The following is a 20205-nucleotide window of genomic DNA, read 5'->3' on the forward strand; positions in this document are numbered from 1 at the left end:
AATCCATTCCAGACTGAACTGTCTAGCCTCATTAGCCCTAATGCGATCTATTTGATATGACCATGTGTTTTTAATATACCAATGCTTTGTACGATTCTCCATTATTGTGAATAAAACTACTTTTTTACTTCAAAACTGACCTTTATTGTTCAGTCAAACTGAACACTTACCTAAGTCTTCCGGGTCTCTCACCCTGTAATTGAGAGTGGCGTTGTCTACAGTGTAATTGGAGTATTTGATCACTCCTGTATGATTACATAAGGTTTAAGTGGTCACATGTTTTATATGTCACAGACTATCCCTTGAGGTTTTCAATACCCAGATACGTTTGTGTCTCTCTCTCATGTATCATTTTTATAGGCTATTTATTTTGGACAATTATCCAAACAGCATCTTGCAAGACTATTTGTATATTAATACTAACCTGGAGTATTCACAAAGTAGTGGAAAATGTCAGGATACGTCACTCCTCCATTTAGTTGGGTTATTTCCCCAACTTACATTCAGACAAGTTAATACAACAACGGTAAACCCATGCACACGTTTTAATTTGTCATATATCGTCGGAGCTCCGTGGTGGGTAGAAAATTAATATAAGCCTATGAGATGTTCAAAACATAGAAATATGAACAAAGTCAGTCGGGATTGGGATGAGAATTCCCCACTTCAGAGTGGACGCTCGGCGCTTGTAAAGACAGTGATGTCACTGAAATGCGACTACTGTGTCTGTCTGCCGTCTACCCTATGGGTAACCAAGCCCCCAGAGTTGCTGAGAATCATTGAAGCCGCCACCCCAGTGGCCAAAGATGGAACTGCAGAAGGGGAGAAATACATGCACGAGCAAAACATACTGAGAGATATTTATATATATAAATATAAATATGTAAACATATTATACATAAATACATATGCATTTACATATAAATATGCATCTCGAGTGTATTTAATAAATATCTCGCGTACATTCCTTGGCAACCGGGCTGCCGTAGGACGCAAAAAGGACACTAGTGCGCATGCTCATAACTCTATGGTGTGTCCAAAAACGACTCAATAATTCTACTTCCGGCATGCTTCCGGGTGCTTCAAAACGCCACTGAGCACATTCATTGAAATGATAGCGGGGGGCGGGGTAATCCTTCGTCTAGTTATTTTAATAAAAGTGCCAAATTAAATTTGAAACACATCAACTATTAAGATAACAAGAAGATATGTTGAGAAAGACACTCCAAACATTTGGAAACATATATTTATTTAAATCAATATTGTCTCCAGTTAATGTAGGATAATTTTAAAAGTAGGTCAAATATCCTCTCATAGGGAATGCATTGGCAGCTGCAGTAATAATAATAATGAATTGCATTTTTATGGCGCTTTTCTAAGTACTCAAACTTACTCAAAGCGCTCTTACAATGGTTCATTCATTCATTCAGGGAGGGGACATTGGGAGGTACATTGGGACAGTACATCGTTCTAACGGACCTCGACTGGAGGCGCTGTCTCAAAAGTGGGCGTGAAATGTGTAGTTCCCGTGTTGGTCTATCCCTTTAAGGGAACGGTGCCTGGGTCGTTTAGTGCGCATGCGTCAAGCACGTTGACCCCCGACCGGAAACGGAAGAATACACGGCTTTGTTTAGCTACATATATAAAATAACACGCGGCGAGCAACATAGATCGTGGTGAAACTAAACATTTCAACAACTTTAGGAAGTAAAGGAGGTAAAATGCGTCAGATGGCGTCTGTACGGCTGAAGATAAATGAACACATGACGTCGGTGGGAGAGGAGATAGTGTGTGTTCTGGAGAAACACACAACAACAACAACAACAACAACAACAACAACAACAACAACAACACCACACGTTAGTGTGAGAGTGTGTGTGTTGGAGCGCCTCAGTGCGGCTGCAGAGTTCATGTTCAACCTCTTCCAGAGAGAGATAGAGACTCTAGAAACTCTGCTGGAGAAACAAAACAAACTGCTGGACGTGATGCTACAGCCACACATCACACTACACAGAACAGGTTGGTTTAACATGATGCTACAGCCACACAGCACACTACGGGGGGTTCCTTCCATTCCGTCATCTCGCCACTCCGACTAGTGGCTTCCGCGTGCGGTTAGGGTTAGGTATAGGGTTCGTAACGTTAACGTCGGAAAGGCGACATGTCGGAAAGGCGAAATGCACCCGCACACTACACATAGCAGGTTGGTTTAAACTACCTTTAATACCAGTTAGATAAAAGCTTATCTAGTATACATCTAGCTAAGTTACTAGACTATTTAGTGGCTTAGCTACTTACAGCTACTATTAGACATGGTACTAGGCTAGTAGCTAAGCCACTTAGTACGTGGCTAAGCTTAATAAGTATTTAAATATACATAGTGGGGTCCGCCCAGGGACCCCCAGGGGTCCTTGAGGGGGTTCCAGGTGGTCCCCCAAATAGTTAGGAAGCAAATTGACCGTATGTGTCTGTAACTTGGTGAGTGTGCAAATGGAACCAAATGGACCCGACTTGTAATCTTGAAGTTGCACAGGGCAGATATGGAAAATAACCCATATGCAACGAAATGTAATACATTAATTGTGGAAATAGTCAATCTACAAGCTAACAACGAGTCACATCGTGGCGCGTTGTGAGCTTGTAGATCTGCTATTTCCACTATTTTTGAAAATACATGGAAACGATTATGCAAACATGATTGCAATTAGGCGATTATGTAATAATTGTGACAGGCCTACTAGTAATCACTAGCGCTTTTAGACTTACCAGTCCCACGCGGTTCCTCTCATCAGTCCAGGTGTTGTTCATGATTAAGAAGATCATTGCAATCCAAGTCGGCCACACCACCCATGATCTAAAAGGATGTCATGTTGTATTTAAAAAAAAAAAATCAGATGCCAGACGACTAAAAGTGGGATCCAGGGACCCTCAGGGTTCCTTGAGGGTGTTCCAAATGGACCCTTTTAAAGGTCTGTAACTCTTGAGAGTGTACAAATGGAACCAAATGGACCCCACTCTCAAGGGTCCTTGAACATTTGAGAACCACTGATTTAAAGTATGCCTCTTGACTTCTGTTTGACTATTTAGCTTTGTAACAAAATAAAAGATTATCTTAGAAAAAGAGATGTAGCCCATTCTTCAAACAACCACATCTGCTGCTTGGCCAGGATGTACAAAATATTTGGTCAATTTAATGTGCAGAAGAGCTCTCACCTCGAACAGCTGTCTTGTACTTTGCAGTGTTGATATGGGCTTGCAGGTCTAAAGATAAGAACCTTAACACATAAGTGCCAGCTTTGCAGACAACACACTCTGCTTCTCATTGGTCACAACCAAGACGAAAACACTGATGCTTAATTACTTTTTCTGCATTTCGGTGAAACGGCATTTGCGTTGGCGGTGCATTTGTGTGTTGTATACCAGTGGTTCACAACCTGTTTTCCTTGGATCCCCTCTTACATCTGACAAAGCTGAGACCCCACATGTACGTGCACGTGTAACGCCCAGGATTCAAACCTGGCAAATTTGTGTTACAGTAGGGTTGTATGCTGTCAATTATGTAAATTATTTATGTAAATTTGCTTTTTCCTTTCTGTGTAAAGAGGTTTCCCCTGAACATGAGGAGGAGAGGAGCCCCAGTCTGGTCCAGGAGGAACCACAACCTCCACAGATTAAAGAGGAACAGGAGGAAGAGGCTGATGTGTCAACATGGACATCACTACATAAGAATATTAGGTGCAACACTCTCTCAGGTAAAAAATTAAACAAAGTAGATCATGTTACATTGTTTCCCCGGGTTTCCCTCTATAACAATAAAACAATAGCTAGTAATTTAGCAGGCTGAAAGCAGGTGAACACTTACTCTTTATTCTTTAGATCCGAGACCTCAACCTTGGTGAATGGCAAGATCCTAACTATTGAAGGACTGAGGGAGAAAGACAGCCCAGATTGAACTTCCAAACTGAGGCCTTTTATTTAAGCTAATTGTATTTGAATTATATGAATTGATTTGGTGAAACTTTAAAATGTGTGCAACCTAAAAAACACTAACTAGCTTATGACACAGATCCATCGCTGTTTTGCATCATAAATGTCCAACACAAAAAATAAGGGTATGTGACCTATTTTCAATAAGGATATTATTGTGTTCATAGTAAAACAAACAAAATGAAAACACACTTGAAGTGAATACAATATATTAAATTCCACTTTGCTTATTTATTGAATATTATTGTTAATGCAGGTTTGCTACTTGTATCAGTAGCAATTTAGTAGAACTGTAATATGCGCAAACAAAATACCCAAGTTAAGCAAAGTCCAGTTCTATGTATTAACAATGCCATCAGAAAGCAAGGTTATTTTGCTTATAGCAGTCAACTGAGAAAAAACGAAATCAACATACTTGTCTTGCAGTGAAATTATATTAGTGTCATTGTGCTTTCAGCAGAGACCAACAGAGGTTTATTCTTGTGGGAATTACTCTGCACTTGCTTGGCTTGAGATCAAGTCCACAATGTAATGCGGGAGCATTTCAAGAGCAGGCACGTTGCATTATGCAGTAGATCGCCTCGTTGTGGCCTCGTTAGCTTGGTAGCTCCCTAGCGGTCAGAACGGAAGCGGAAACGTGATCCACCGGTACACCGGATCCAAGCTCCCCACCGCACTGACGTCGGTAAATAGACACCCATTAAACTATTGTAGAGTCTGCAAGGTTGCAAGGTAACAGGATTGGTGCTCACTAGGGAAATCTGGTGTCCACCTTGATGTAAAATTGGCACATTTTTCCAAAATGTAAAAAAAAAGAATATTTGGAAAACAAATTTAAGTAAAGTATACATGATTAGAACATGCTTAAACATTCAACAATTAACTCTTTGAACGCCATTGACTCGAAAACGCGTCAATTGCTACTTAATCCACCCACACCGTCGACGCGTTAGACGCGTTTTGGGGGTTCCGTGGTCTTCCACTAGCTGGCACCTTTCCGCATCTTTTGGTGTCTTTGATTTGTGTGGGTCACAAACGGTTAACCGGAAATCACGTGATCAAAACAAAAGTACATAAAAGCCTCCCAGGAACAGGGTTTTCTGTGGGTGTAGGTATGTGTTTTGAGCAGAGAGACGTGAGCAGAGACAGAGAGAGTTGAGAGACAGATAGAGATTTTGAGAGAGATCAGACAGTTTGGTGAGATTATTGGTGAGTTTATTGGAGTTGATAATGAAGGGAGTTGATTGAAAGAGAAGGGGAAGAACCGATTGTGTTTGTTGTGTTTGTAAAAAAAAAAAGAAAAAAAAAGTATTTGTTTAGTTAGTTTAGTGTATGTATTTTATAGCTTAAGATCTGGAAGGGAGGTTGAGAGAGAGTGGTGCGAGGGGGAGATCTGAGTGGGTGCAGTACGTTAGTCCGACAGCGCATTCCTCCGACAGCGCAGCGCTCCGACGTTTCAATACTAAACCCGAACCAAACCCGCACCCTAACCCTAACCGCACGCGGATGCCACATAGTCGGAGAAAAGGTCTGTCGGATTATCGCATGCCTCCCGATCTGAGTGAGTTAGTTTTATGTAATTGTATTTTGTATTGTAGCCTTTAGTGTATTTTTATAGTTTATTTATAGTTTAGTTTGATAGAGCCATGCCAAGGGCTAAGAAGCAGCTCAAATGTCCTCTCCCCGGTGGTAGCAATAGCTCGTCGGCCGCCGCAACGGCTACATTACATTACATTACAGTCATTTAGCAGACGCTTTTATTCAAAGCAACTTACAATACAGGATATGCGCATGCTTAAAGTGAATGGCACATCGAGTGGCAAAGCGAGTGGCAAAGCAACATGCAAAGTGAGTTTAACATTCTTTAATGTTGTTTAATGCAATCAGATATGACTTTTCTGTTTGGATGCATGGGCTGTCAAGGCCAGAAAGTATTTTTTTGACAAGGCATTCCTGCATAACGTCCGGGTTTGATGATGATGTCACACGCATATCCTCTATAAGTGCATTCAACATAGGTAGGGAACGAAACTACTAATCACCAGAAGTCTTAAGTGCATTTCCTGCAAAAACAAGCCACCAAGAGTATACCTAGCGCTAAGATAAAAGTGCAATATATCAGCTGCCTACTTTCTTAAACAGATGAGACAAAATAGCAAAATCACATGAGCACGAGCTAATACAAAAAGTGTATCGGCTACGGCTCCATGCGGCAGTGTACCCTGGAGGAAACCATGCATTTCTGCGACGTCTAATACCGGAGACCGATTCCGACCTCTCTGGCGAGGATGACGTTCGTGTCGAGAGTGGACCGGTGTGTGTTGGGACCAACACACTTCCACGTCGGAGTAGCAGAACCACCATTGTACCCCCCGATCGCCGCAGAGAGGCCGTTGGATCGCCGTACAATTCTTCCCAGACCTCCACACTGGCCACAGACGTGGATTCTGAGGATGAATGATGTCCGATGAGAGAGGAACCAGATCCAGGGAGGAAAGGTTCTTTCCTTGACAGTGGTAAGAACTTTATTCATTCACAGGCCTACATTCAACTGCTTTATATTGTTCATGTTCAAACCCAACACACACAGGCGCTGTAGCCTGGTCTCCAGAGAAAACGACCCTGTGTGTGTTGGGCTTGTAAAAAAATCTAAAATTTGAAAATAGCAGATCTACAAGCTTACAACGCGTCGCTTGCGATCAGATCTACAAGCTCACACGCGCGTTGTGAGCTTGTAGATCTGCTATTTTTTATTACACCTCGAAGTTGGAGCCCTCTGTGTGCAAGCGTTTATTTATTCATTTATCTCTTATATATTGTTCATCAGCATCTGCTGATTATGGATCTGGGTCACAAACCGATTTTTTTTGGGTGCATGGTCTTTTTGTGGGGGTCCCTCATGCCGTTTCACACCAGAAATATAGTACATTGGATGTCCTATGCTAAAGCAAAATGTTCCACAATAGCTTGGCCCATGTCATTGGACAGTAAAATAAGCAATACGTTTTCATTACCATGAAAAAATGAATAGGGCCATGGATGTTGAGCAGGCCATAAAAATAAGGTGGGGGAAAAAATGCTTTTTTGGAGCGGGGAATAGACCAGGTGCCATGGGCCCCCCTCCCTGCATGTGCTTGAACTACTGTCATAACAAAGTAGATCAAAGACCTGACCTGACAAAAAAGGTCATGTCATGAAAACAACAACAACAACAACGTTTAGTTATTCATGAGGTTCTGTCAACAAGCATGTTCACTTACCTTTGATGATGTACATCAAAGGGTGGTGACCTATGCATGGTAACCTATGTAGGCTACTGTATCTTTTGATGTGTGCTTATTGTAAGTAGCTTTGGAATAAGAGCATCTGCTAAATGGCAAAATTGTAAATTGATTTGATTTTGTGTAAATCATATTTATAACTACCAAAATGTCACTGTGATTTAGATGAGGAGGAGGAGGAGGAGGAGGAGTTGGCTGGTGCCCGGGCTAGTGGTAGTTCCAGGGCTACTGCCAGAGCTGGTGCCTGGGCTGGTGTTGAAGATGGCAGTAGTGGAGGTATTATCATTTTACCTTTTAGCATTTACATCATAAGTCATGGACCAGCCTGAGACATGCTGGGAGTGTAAATCATATGATGATTTTGATCATATTTATAACTACCAAAATGTCACTGTGGGTTTAGATGATGAGGAGGAGGAGTTGGCTGGTGCCAGGTCTACTGCCAGGGCTACTGCCAGGGCTCGTGGCAGGGCTACTGCCAGAGCTGGTGCTGCAGTTGGCGGAGGTATTATCATTTTACCTTTTAGCATTTACATCATAAGTCATGGACCAGCCTGAGACATGCTGGGAGAGTAAATAATGAGGATTTTGATCATATTTACCAAACTATTTTATATTTTACTACTGTGATTTCAGAAGGGGAGATGGAGGGGAAGGAAGAGGAGTCGTGTACCGTACCACCTCTTGGCAGGGGCAAGAAAGGTAAGAAAAACGTTTTTGTGCTGAATAGTTCAAACTGTGACACTGACAGACAATAGTATTTATATTTATACTGGAAGCAAGCTAATTATCCATCACTTACCACACAAATGAAAAAAATATGTATTGTAAATAGTAATTATGTATTCTTATAATTTATAGGTCGCAAACAGAGCAGAGGTGCAGCTCGTGGCAGGGCCGGTCGTAGTAGAGGTGCAGGACGTGGCGGAAACAGTGGAGTTCCAGCTGCAGATCCATGGAAGGAAAACAACGACTTCTTTTGGGGGCACGGTGGCGCAGTCGGTAGCGCTGTCTCCTCACAGCTATACGGTCCTGGGTTCAATTCCCACAGGGGACGCTGGGGGCGTGTTCTCTCCTCCGCGTCATCAGTGCTCATACCCTAGGTGGGGTTGGCGAAAGGGCCTTTCTGTGTGGAGTTTGCATGTTCTCCCCGTGTCTCCTAGGGTAGGTACCCTCACAAAAACATGCAGTAATCCTGGTCACTATACTGCCTCCCCCTGGCCAGCCGGGGCGCCTGATGGAGGGGAAGGGAACTGGTTGGAATAACGTGTTCCTTCCACGCGCTACGTCCAACCAGAGAAACTCCCCCCTGTCAGGTGACAAGAAGGTCAGTTGGCTCTCATGCATTGAAGGAGGCATGAGCTCGGCCCTGGCCTCCCTAGGTTGGCAGAGGGAAGGTAGTGCCCAGGATTACATAGACAATTGGCACTGGGTGTTAAAAATAGGGTTACAAAATCGTGGGATAAAAATGTATATAGATATTTTTTTGAAAGACTTCTTTCCAAGAGACATTCCCTTCACTGCAGACCCTGGACCTCGCGGTGCTGCTGCTGCTCTTGACTCTGAGGAGCCAGTGGACTTCCTGGAGCTTTTCCTGAATGAGGAGATCCTGGAGCATATTGTCACTCAGACAAACCTTTATGCAGAACAGTGCATAGCAGCCATCAAAACCATCATGGAAGACATCACGCATGGAAACCTATTGACCTGTTTGAACTGAAAACATTCTTAGGTCTACATTTTCTCACTGCTGTTGTCCATAAGCCGGAGCTGGAGATGTACAGGTCTACAGAGGAAATCGTAGCGACCCCCTTTTTCAGCAAAACCAGGAGTCGAAACAGGTTTCAGCTTATTTGGAGATTCCTGCATTTCATTGACAATACCATTCCTATTGTAGTACCAGAAAATGGTGAAAAAGACAAGATGTTCAAAATCCGCCCAGTTTTGGATTTCATTGTCTCCAAATTTCGAGACATGTACCAACTACACCAAAACAATTCTATTGACGAAGGTACACTGCTGTTTCGTGGGCGGCTCGATTTCAAAGTGTACAATCCCCAGAAACCTGTGAAATATGGCATAAAATCATATATCCTGTGCGATTCTGAGAATGGATATTGCTTCAATATGAGGGCATACTGCGGAGAATATATTCCATTGGTTGACACAGTGGTCTTCCTTTTAGATGGCTTAGCCGGTTCTGGCCACAGATTGTTTATGGACAACTTTTATAACTCTGTAGGCATGTGTGACAAACTGCTAAGTCTCCAGACCCATGTCTGTGGTACACTGAGACTGAACCGAGGCTAACCACCATTCATCTGACAGCTCACTAATGCTGACCTGGTAGTTGGGGATGTCGTTGCAAGGCACAACGACAAGGTGATGGTCTTGGCGTGGCGGGACAAGAGCATCGTGAGAATGGTCTCCACTTTCCATCAGAACGAGCGGGAGAACGTCACAGTGTGGCAGAGAGGCAAGAAGAAGGGTGATCCGAGTGTGAAAGTGGATAAATCGAAGCCCTCTTGTATTGTGTCATACAAGTCCATGAACGGGGTTGATAGAATGGACCAGAACATTACCTACTACCTGTTTGTCAGAAAGTCCCAAAAGTGGACAAACAAATTTGTCGCCTATTTGTTTGAGATTGCCATGTTCAATGCGTTTGTCATCTATTATCCACAGGGCGAGTTCAAAGGTCTTCTCTCGTTCATGCGAAGTGTGATAAAGTCATGGACCAGGCCGAGAGAAGCTGGTGAGGAAGAAAGGAGGGCCCCTCCTCCACATGCAGAGGCTCCTAGGGCACCAAGGGCACCCTTCCATGACCCTCAGTGCAGGCTGGAGGCCAACCTGTCAGGCCATGTACTGGAACAGCTCCCTCCCACCCCCCGGATGCAAGGGACCACACAGGCGATGCAGGGTTTGCACTAAATCCAGCGACCAGCGGAGCGAGACGAGGTGGTACTACGAGGTAAACTGTAAAAAGTGTCCATGCACCCGGGGGAGTGTTACGCACAGTACCACTCGGATCCACACTACTCAGCTCACTGAATAGAACACTACTCATGTACACTACTGAATAGAACTGTCATGTATACAAATCTTTTGAAGATGGCAGATATACAAGTTCAAGGCGATGCGTTGTGAGCTTGTAGATCGGCTATTTTCAAATAGCCAAGTGTGTGTGTGTATATATATATATATATATATATATATATATATATATAGTAACTAAAGTTTTCAAATGATTGTTGTGGAGTAAAAGTACAATGTTTGTCTCTGAGATGTAGTGGAGTAGAAGTAAAAGTACAATGTTTGTCTCTGAGATGTAGTGGAGTTTGGAGTATTTCCAATTTACAATACTTATGTGAAGTAAAAAGGTTGTACGCATTACCTGTACAAAAGATGTAACAATAAAGCAAAACCTTGAACCTTGAATAGTATTTTGTTTTTAATATGTATACTGGAAGCAAGCTAATTATCCTTTTTCTAACTAAATGGTGATGCATAGTTTTTTTACCTCTGGGTTTTGTGGACACTATTTTGTGGACTATATTGTATATATTGTTTCATGCCTGTGTGTGTGTGTGTGTGTGTGTGTGTGTGTGTGTGTGTGTGTGTATATAGTATTTGTGACACAAACAGATATGCAATAGATTTAGTGCACTGAAAGATGCACTATGATGTAAAACTCTGAAAACAAGCTATATTCAACTGCCGATGAGTAAAGAACAGCACATGCTAGCAACTAACTTTGGGTAAAGTAGACAGCCACACCTCTCTTTTGAGATATTTCGTGTAATTTTAGTCAAAACACAACATATTCTGTGAGTCTTCAAAGATAGGGCAAAATGCTCAATCTCTGGCACTGGGCTGACACTTCACAACTGATCTTTGAATGTAAAACTCTGTAAAAAAATACTTTCTGAGGTGTTTTTTTGTTTGTTTGTTTTTGTAATTAGTTTGATAACAACTATGGTTCACATATCTGATACCAGGGAGGAGAAAAATAAAAGGCTACAGAGAGATTTCTGCTCCAGAGAGCATCTTTCACTAAAAGCCTGTTTTCTCAGGTTTCCATTTCAAAAGGGGTGATTTTGCTGAAACCAAGCTATACTCAACTGCCGATAAGTAAGGAACCGCACATGCTAGCAACTCAAAAACTAAAGTAGACAGCCACACCTATCTTTTGAGATATTTCGTGTAATTTTAGTCAAAACACAACATATCCTGTGGTTCTTCAAAGATAGGTAAAAATGCTCAATATCTCTGGCAGTGGGCTGACCCTTTACTGAAAAACTCTGGCAGTCAAAGAGTTAAAAGAGTACTGTTACCCTTTAGCCTAAAATATAATATAATATATTTGTATCAAATCAAGCAGTCAGAAGGAGAGAAAAGGTACCATAGGTGGCTTTTATTTATTTTGATATGTATTTATGTATTTTATGTGTTTATTGTTACATAGAACATGCCTAAAACAACCTCAAATCTAAATTATAAGGTAATTGCTAAATAAGTGCAATAATCCGATTAATCGCACAATGATTGTTATTATTAATTAATCGTTAGTTGCAGCCTTAATACACTGTTGCAGTCAGTGTTTGTTCCACAGGCTAATAGCCCCGCCCGCCTCGCATGTCTCTCACCCGAGAAAGACACACACACACTCACACAGAGTGTGTAGGACAGTTGGTTCATGGTTAAACATTCGACAATAAGGTCTAATATTTCTAAAATTGCTACAAAACAGTCATTTTGGGGCATAAACAATAAGTTGAAGGATAGAATTAAGTGTGATTATGATACACCGTGAATGTTCACATCATGTATACTTATATATGCCAGAGGTTTTTGAGTGGTGCCAGCCACTCCTACACTTGACCGTGTGTGGGTCCGTCCATCCGTCCGTTTGAGCACGGCCTCAACAGCTGCAGCTGATTGCAACACAAGGATTCAACCAGTTACACTAATTCAAAGGCACCACTCTCTTCACACTGGGTGTGATTTTTTTAAAACAGGGCAGCGTTTTGCCAGCGTTTCTTACCGTTTACACCGATCGTTTTAGAGCCGCAGAAGCCACCACGAGGACCCGGATGTAAACAAAGGGTGTCTGGGCGATGGCCGAGGGTCCTGTCTAACGACTGGAAAAATTACATTTCTACCGCGATCCGCCATTGTAGAGTGATCGCCCGTCGAAAATGGCTTGTTTTGACCACTGTCAAAAAGTATGGAGATGTGGACCTTTTTCTCAAGATCGTATCATTGGAGCGGAGGTCACATCCATCCGTTCCATTTTAAAGGGTCCTAGGATCATTCCTAAGTTGCGTTAGAGCGCCCCTTGTGGAAAATAAAAAATATATGTATGTATATATATATATATATATTGACAAAAACAAAGATTCTCGTTTATGGCACTTGACGGGTGTATTTACAAACACGAAGATTCTCGTGTTTGGCACTCACTGTGTTAAGACCATATATATATATATATATATATATATATATATATATATATATATATATATATATATATATATATATATATTTATTTATTTTTTACATCAAGGTGCCCAGATGTCCCTAGTGCCCACCTATAATGTATCCAATTTAGCTGCCAAACCAATGGGTCTTATCCAGGAGTATACAGGAGTGTGCATGGTACATGTCCTTGACGACTGCCTTAAAAGGTTGATGTCAAGTCCCGACAAATGTCTTTGATAATGAGGATAGACTCATGGTTTGGAAATGGAGAATTTATTTACAACTGAAGTTCCTGTAACTAGCCGAAGCTATAAAACAGAAAACACTGCATGAAAAAATCTTACGTTCAAACATTATGTTTTTCTCTTGTTTTATCTTTTCCCCAGACTTCCTGCACCTCCCTGTGTATAAAGAGGAGGTTTCCGCCTATCAACAGGAGAGTAGCTGCAATCTGGTCCAGGAGGAACCACAACCTCCACAAATTAAAGAGGAACAGGAGGAGGGGAGCTCCAGTCTGGCCCAGGAGGGACCAGAACCTCCACAGATTGGAGTGGAACAGGATCAGCAATTTCAAAGACCAGAAGAGGCTTATGGGTCAACGTTGACGTTACTAGCAGTGACAAGTGAAGATGATGAAAACAGAGAGACAGAGCCTGTAGCCAGCACTTCAACTGCACACGTGAAAACACAAACTGATGTAGAGAACTGTGCTACATCACAACCAACTAGTGATGACCAGCTCCCCTCTTCACACTGTTCTGAATCTGACATTGAAGACAGTGACTCTTCACACTGTTCTGAATCTGACACTGAAGACAGTGATGACTGGGAGAAGACCAGGGAAGATCAGTTTGATTTAAACACCCTGAAATCATGCAAGACACACAATGTGGATGGACAAAGATTGTCTTTGAGCAACAAGCTGTCCCAGGACCTGAAATCATCAAAACAAGCAAGAGTCTACTACTACAAGAGTCATACATTGATGAAAATGTTTAGTTGTACAGAGTGTGACAAAATGTTTACTGTAAAGCGAAATCTGGAGAGGCACAAAACAATTCATACAGGGGAAAAGCCCTTTACTTGTAGAGTTTGTGAAAAGGGCTTTATTAAAAAGGGTGCGTTGAACGTACACATGAGGACTCATACAGGGGAAAAGCCCTTTACTTGTAAAATGTGTGAGAAAGGCTTTATTAAAAGAGCTGCGTTGAACGTACACATGAGGACTCATACAGGTGAAAAGCCATTTCTTTGTTCAGTTTGTGGTACAGGCTTTAGGCATATTAGGGATTTAAAAGTACACTTGAGGACTCACAAATAAGGAAAATCATTCACTTGTGCAGTTTGCGGAAAAGTCTTTGATGCAAAGAAAATCACACATTACTACCCATACGGGAGAAAAGGCTGTATTCACAGGGGTGCGTGCGTTGAGCGTGCACATGAGGACTCATACAGGGGAAAACCTGTTACTTGTGGAGTTTGTGAAAAGGGCTTTAGTCAAAGCAATGTGGTCAACATATATGAGGACTCATACAGGGGAAAAGCCCTTTACTTGTAGTAAGAGACAATAATGTTCCAACTGTGATCCGCCATTTTGTGGCTTTGGTCCACTGAAAACGGGTGATTTTCAATGCAAAATAAAAGAAACTGAGCTACAGCAGTTTTTCTGAAAATCCCAAACAGGAAGCGGATGGCTTCCTGTTTTTTTGGAAGGACGTCACATCCGACTGCTTCTTCTCTGAGTGACGATCGATCATTCCAAAGCTGTGTTAGGTCGCCCCTTGTGGAATTTTCAAAAAAATAATGTTTTTTTGGAAAGAACACATGTGATCTTGGCCATCAAGTCATGCATTTGAAAGAACGCATCAATGCGATCTTGGCAATCAATGTGTTAATAACTATTCTGCTATTGTCTGTGACAAAGGATTTGGTGGAAAGAGTAATCTCAAAACACATGATGACTCATACAGGGGAAAACCCCTTAGTTTGTACAGTTTGTTGGCTTTATTGATAGTAGTGCCTTTAATAAACACATGAGGAACATACAGGAGAAAAACCCTTCAAATGTACAATTTGTGGCAAAAGCTTTGGTGAAAAGGGTAATCTAAATAAATAGGAGGTTGTTTCTGGCAAAGGCTTTGGTGTTAAGTATAGTCTAAATAGACACATGAGCACAAAGAGGGTGAAACAATCTTTAGTTTCAGCTCTATATTAATCAGGCTTAACAGTTAGGCTTACCCCATACTGGCATGTGTTAACGGGAGAAGCTGTTAGATGAACAACTCTTTTTTTTTTCTTCCAAAGAAGCCATTTGAGTTTAGATATCACAGACAGGTAGGCTACATTTATGATGATTCAATCTAATCCAGGATGACAATGACAAGTCCTTGATACTAAAGCAGAGAAAACGTATGTGTTGAAGTGTCTCTGAGAAAGATATTTAACCCCACACTGATTCCCGGGCTCTGTATTAATGGCACCCAATGTAGGGGCTCATCATAACAATTAAGAGCAGTGTATGTATCAATGTATTAATGAAACCTGCAGTACTTAATAGTTAGGATGGGTATGTATTAATGGCACCCTCATGCTACTAATTGTTTGGATGGGTAAGAGGACATATTTCATGTTTGTGAAAATGCATTGTGACAACAATTCTGCAAAGGAGTGGTGACCATATTATTGATGTTATTGTTATTACCTTTATTATTGTTAAATAAAGTTAAGCAAGAAAGCTGAGTACGTCTTCCATCATTGCCTATAGTCAGTCATGTGATCACCTGTGTCATGCTAGTCCCTGTGCAGGTTAAGTTAAAACAAGAAAATGAATAAACTATAATTTACTAAATATATTTGCTGATTAAAGCTGTACTATGTAACTGTCCTCTTCTACGCCCGAGTTGAACCTAGTTTCCTGCACAAGTGCTGAATTTAGAATTTTACCATTCTGAAAGTAAACTAGATGACTCTGTTAATGACTCTGAAATGTATATGGTTGGACATTCAGTCATCAAGAAAGATATGAGATAGGTATGGAAGAGGGCTGTGTATCTATGTGAGATCCAACATAAACGTTCATGTACTCTCAGACATAGGTAACAACTCCACTGAATCTATTTGGATAACAAAGGTAATTTATCCCAAAGCTGAACCTCTGATAATTGGTGCCATCTACAGACCCCCAGACCAAAATGTATTTCTTTACTTAATTTAGGAGTATGTGACAGACATAGGTAGCTCGGAATATTGGTTTGGAGTCTATGACAAACTTCCTCTCATTCAGGACTCTTTGGACAGTTCAAAATGGTTCCATACTATCATGAGCATTAATGAGGGCCAATCGTATGAACTTTTTTATTTTTTAAAGATATTTTTGGGGCTTGTATCCCTTTATTGATACAGTGGAGATAGACAGGAAACAGGGACAGAGAGACACACAGTAATGGTCGTCAGGATCGGAATTCTTAGGAATACTTACGGTGCGTTTTAACAGCAGGCGAGTCTCCGGACGATCGCGGGCGACATCGTCCAAAAGATAAATAAAATCCATCTTTTCAGATCAACATCGTCCCCCCGCCCACTTCGCCTCATAGTTGCCGGCTCTCATAGACATATAATGCACTTCCGGAAAATCTTATCCTGAATCGCCTGCTGTTACAACGCACCGTTAGGGCGGCTGTGGCTCAGGAGGTAGAGCAGGTCCACCCGGACTATTTTTCTGCCTACACATACGTCATGTCCTAGTTTGAGCGAATAGGGGAAGGGCATCAACGTCACGTGATTCCTTGTTTGACCCGGCAAAAACTTGGATGTGTCTCAAATAATATGATTATTGGCAGAATCGCAGAAAGTTTAAAATATTTGGTGGTCCCATTTTCATTTTTCACAAGATCGGTGGTTGTTGCAATTATGGTGAAGTATTGTAGTGCAGGTAAGCCTACTGGGAAATCAAACTTTTTTTATTTTTAATTCAGGCTGTATCGTAGTATGGCACTGAGTGGCTTGAGGGGTTCAATCTCTGTTTGCTCAACTAGAACAGAGAAAGAGTAGCCTACGACACGCGTTGTCTTTATTTTTTTATACTGAGATAAAGAAAAGAGCAATATGCTGTAGTAACAGAAACCCGCAATCTAGTTTGCTGATGTTAAACTCGCATGGAATACTTTCTTGACTTCTAAAACTGGCTTCTGATGTCTACGGACGTCGGACGTCCAAAGTATTTAGCAGACAAACATGTATGTTGTAACCATTTAGACTGTGACTACATCCAAAAGAAAAGAAGAGAAAAAAACCGAAGCACCTTTCCCTAAAACTCTGAATGAAGGTAATGTAAAACCAGCCATGAAATGTTTAGTATTGAACCGACTGCTGTACAGTGTTGTAAAGTAACTAAGTACATTTACTCAAGTACTGTACTTATTAAGTACAATGTTACTTTTACTTCTACTCCACTACATCTCGAAGGCAAATATTGTACTTTTACTCCACTGCAATTATTTGAAAACTTTAGTTACTAGTTCATTTGTAGATTTTGATTATTATTACAAAACATACATTAACCACTTCAGCCCTATAGACCCCTTAACAGATGACGTCACACTGATAAGAACCAGTATGATAAACGGCCCCTGTCCAAGTCCTAACCTACCCCACCCCCTACGCCCCCTCTCTCTTTCTTCTTTTGTACATATTTTTCACTCTTCATACCAGTAACCTGTAAACTGATTGTATGACATTCTATAGTAGTGTGTATATCTGTCTGTCTCTTATACTCTTATATGTCATCATGATTTGTGTGCGTGGGGAACTCATTTGAAACAAGCTCAGTGCTTTAATGAGTCTTCCAGTTTAGTAGACCTTGTATTGTGAATTTGTACTCCCATGTACTGTTGTTCTCATGTCTTACTTAATAAAGTACATCAATCAATCAATCAATCAATCAATCAATCAATCAGATACCCCTCCCGGAGGTAGGACCAAACACAACCTAGATTTTCCTCATCTATAAGGCCTCCCATACATGAAATGGATTGTTGTATAAAAATATTTTACTGCAAAAGTGGTGAAATTGATATATAAAGTTATACACCCCAAACTAAAAATAAAGCCTGTCCGTCTGGGGGTTGAGGCATATAAACTCATGTAGATTCACAATGGAAGCTCTGATAGGTTTAAAACTTGGCATACTTGAAGCCAGGACTTCCTTCTACATTCTAGAAAAGACCAAATGTCATATCTGAATGTAACTAGGAGATACAGTCATTTGAACACATACTTACAATAGGCGGAAATGTAAATCTAAAGAAATGTTTTCTTTACTTTGTAGTGAATCTGACATGGATTGTCATAGCAGGACATATGATGTCTTGTTGGAAAGGTGGTTCTACTGAATCAGCAATACCATTTGTGTAAAAATAGCTTTAATACTCATGGAGCTATGCCACTAAACGTATATGGTGCCCCAAATGGGGAGAACATGAAACAGTCCTAATGAAATCTACAGTATCACACCGATTAGTTTTATTTTCAATTCACTTTATCAAGGGTGGAAAAATATTAACACATTAACTTAGTGAAGAAGTCCCTAAAATGTATGAAATGTCCCAAACTTGAGAAAATGTTAAATTGTTAAAAATTGTATATAATATATGCAACTTCAACAATGCAGAGAAAAATGCAGGACTACAGTACAACTACTAACAATTATTTAGCAAATCTGGCTGAGGAAAGCCAAGCTCCAACCATTTGATGCTCAAAGTTATCCTCATAATTTCAATTCTGTAGAGTTTATATCATGTAACATATTTGGTTACAGTCAAGTTTTACTACTGTACTACTGCTCTATCTGTATCTTATTGCCTATGGGTTTCTTCATAAACTGACAGGTAGCTTTGCAAATATTTTGAAACGTGAAAAGATGAGAAGGACCTTGCTAAATCAAGTAGCTAATTAGCTAGCTGGAGAGTGACCTAGCTTAAAGGAGTAGTTCACCCAAAAAATGACTCAATTACACACAAAACTGTCATTTTGTGGGTGAACTATTTCTTTAAAGTTCCATTTAGTGTAACAGAGCCTGTCCAGTGGCCTACATTGGCAATAGCAGCACCCTGACTTTGTTTCACCAGAATGGAACAGAGCCTTAATTAGTATCACTGGCAACAATATGGTTACTGTAGAGCCTAACAGTAACTTTTTTCTAACTTTTGGGTTAGGGTTTTTACAGAATGTAGTGTGATGAACAATTCAATTCATACTAAATATTGCTCAACAGACAGACAATGATGTTCATAAAACCCTGTCATTATATACAGATTACATACTTTCCTTCAAAAATAAAGTCAGTATATCTTATCATGTATCATGTAGATCAAACAATACCTGCACCATCTCATCAAGAAGATTGAGTAGGGTTCTTACAATACCTGCACCATCTCATCAAGAAGATTGAGTAGGGTTCTTACAATACCTGCACCATCTCATCAAGAAGATTGAGTAGGGTTCTTACAACATTGTTAACATGGAAAGATTGTTTCATGTGTCGGAAGGCCAGAACAAGACCAGAACATCTGACAGCTATTATTACTGGTATAGGTAAGAGTACCAGAGACAATTGGTCCGTCATGCAGCATCAGAAAGGTTGATGAAGTTATATATCATCGGTTGCTCTCATACCCGTATCTCATTGTGTATGATGCCAGATATCATAAAGCTGCCTTAAAACACAACATCTTTAAACAAAATGCAGCTGCCAGACAAAAATAAAATAAAAATAATCAGAACACCAGACCAGTATCTTTGACAAAGTTTATTAAGCTCACTGAAGTCATTGACAAAATTACTTCGCTGAAGAAATTAAAGTGATGACACAAAACTTCTTGACTGAGAGTTATGATGACGTACTAAACACACTGGTCCATGCTTTTTCTCAACATACTGTATCTGCAGCTCTTGTAGTATTTGCCTCTCAAAGAGATCTTGACTTGGCTGTTGTGTTTCACAGTCTTCTGTCTCTTCTGTTTTTTCTTGGAGATGTGCAGCTTCTGTACCATGGGCACACCTTCAGAGCATACCACATAAGACGTTCCAGCTCGTTCTACAAATTGTAATGCTGTATGAGCTTTTACTTCAGTTGCCAAGATCTTCATTTTGTGTGTTGGCACATCTCCAGGGGTGCACATAACTTTTTAGGTCTGGTACGCAGAAGAGCACCTGGACATGTGACTTGGTGCGCATGGCGCCCGTCCCGTTTTGTCAACGGGGGGGGGGGGGGGGTCGTTCAGCTCGGACAGTTTTGTCAACGGGGGGGGGGGGGGGGGGGGGGGGTTCAGCACGGTGCCCACCGGACAGTTTTATCAACGGGGGGGGGGGGGGGGGGGCGAGAAAAAAGGACGCTCTGCTTCTAAATTCCGCCGATTTTCGCCGTTTTTTTTTTTCTCACGCTGTTAGATAAAGCCCC

At 41.1% G+C, this 20205-nt stretch overlaps 1 protein-coding gene across 1 annotated transcript; it reads left to right on the forward strand.

Moving 5' to 3' along the window:
* Window positions 1-1763: 1763 nt before the first annotated feature.
* LOC311062580 (uncharacterized protein) lies at window positions 1764-19467 on the forward strand (the record flags this gene model as incomplete). Its single annotated transcript, XM_084081719.1, has 4 exons — window positions 1764-2019; window positions 3603-3752; window positions 13136-13372; window positions 19448-19467. 4 exons carry the CDS (start codon window positions 1764-1766, stop codon window positions 19465-19467), a joined length of 663 nt encoding a protein of 220 aa, XP_083937845.1.
* Between the last annotated feature and the right edge of the window lie 738 nt (window positions 19468-20205).

The sequence above is a fragment of the Gymnoscopelus microlampas genome (assembly GCF_963454915.1).
Source record: "Gymnoscopelus microlampas genome assembly, chromosome: 16".
NCBI classification, from domain to species: Eukaryota; Metazoa; Chordata; class Actinopteri; order Myctophiformes; family Myctophidae; genus Gymnoscopelus; species Gymnoscopelus microlampas.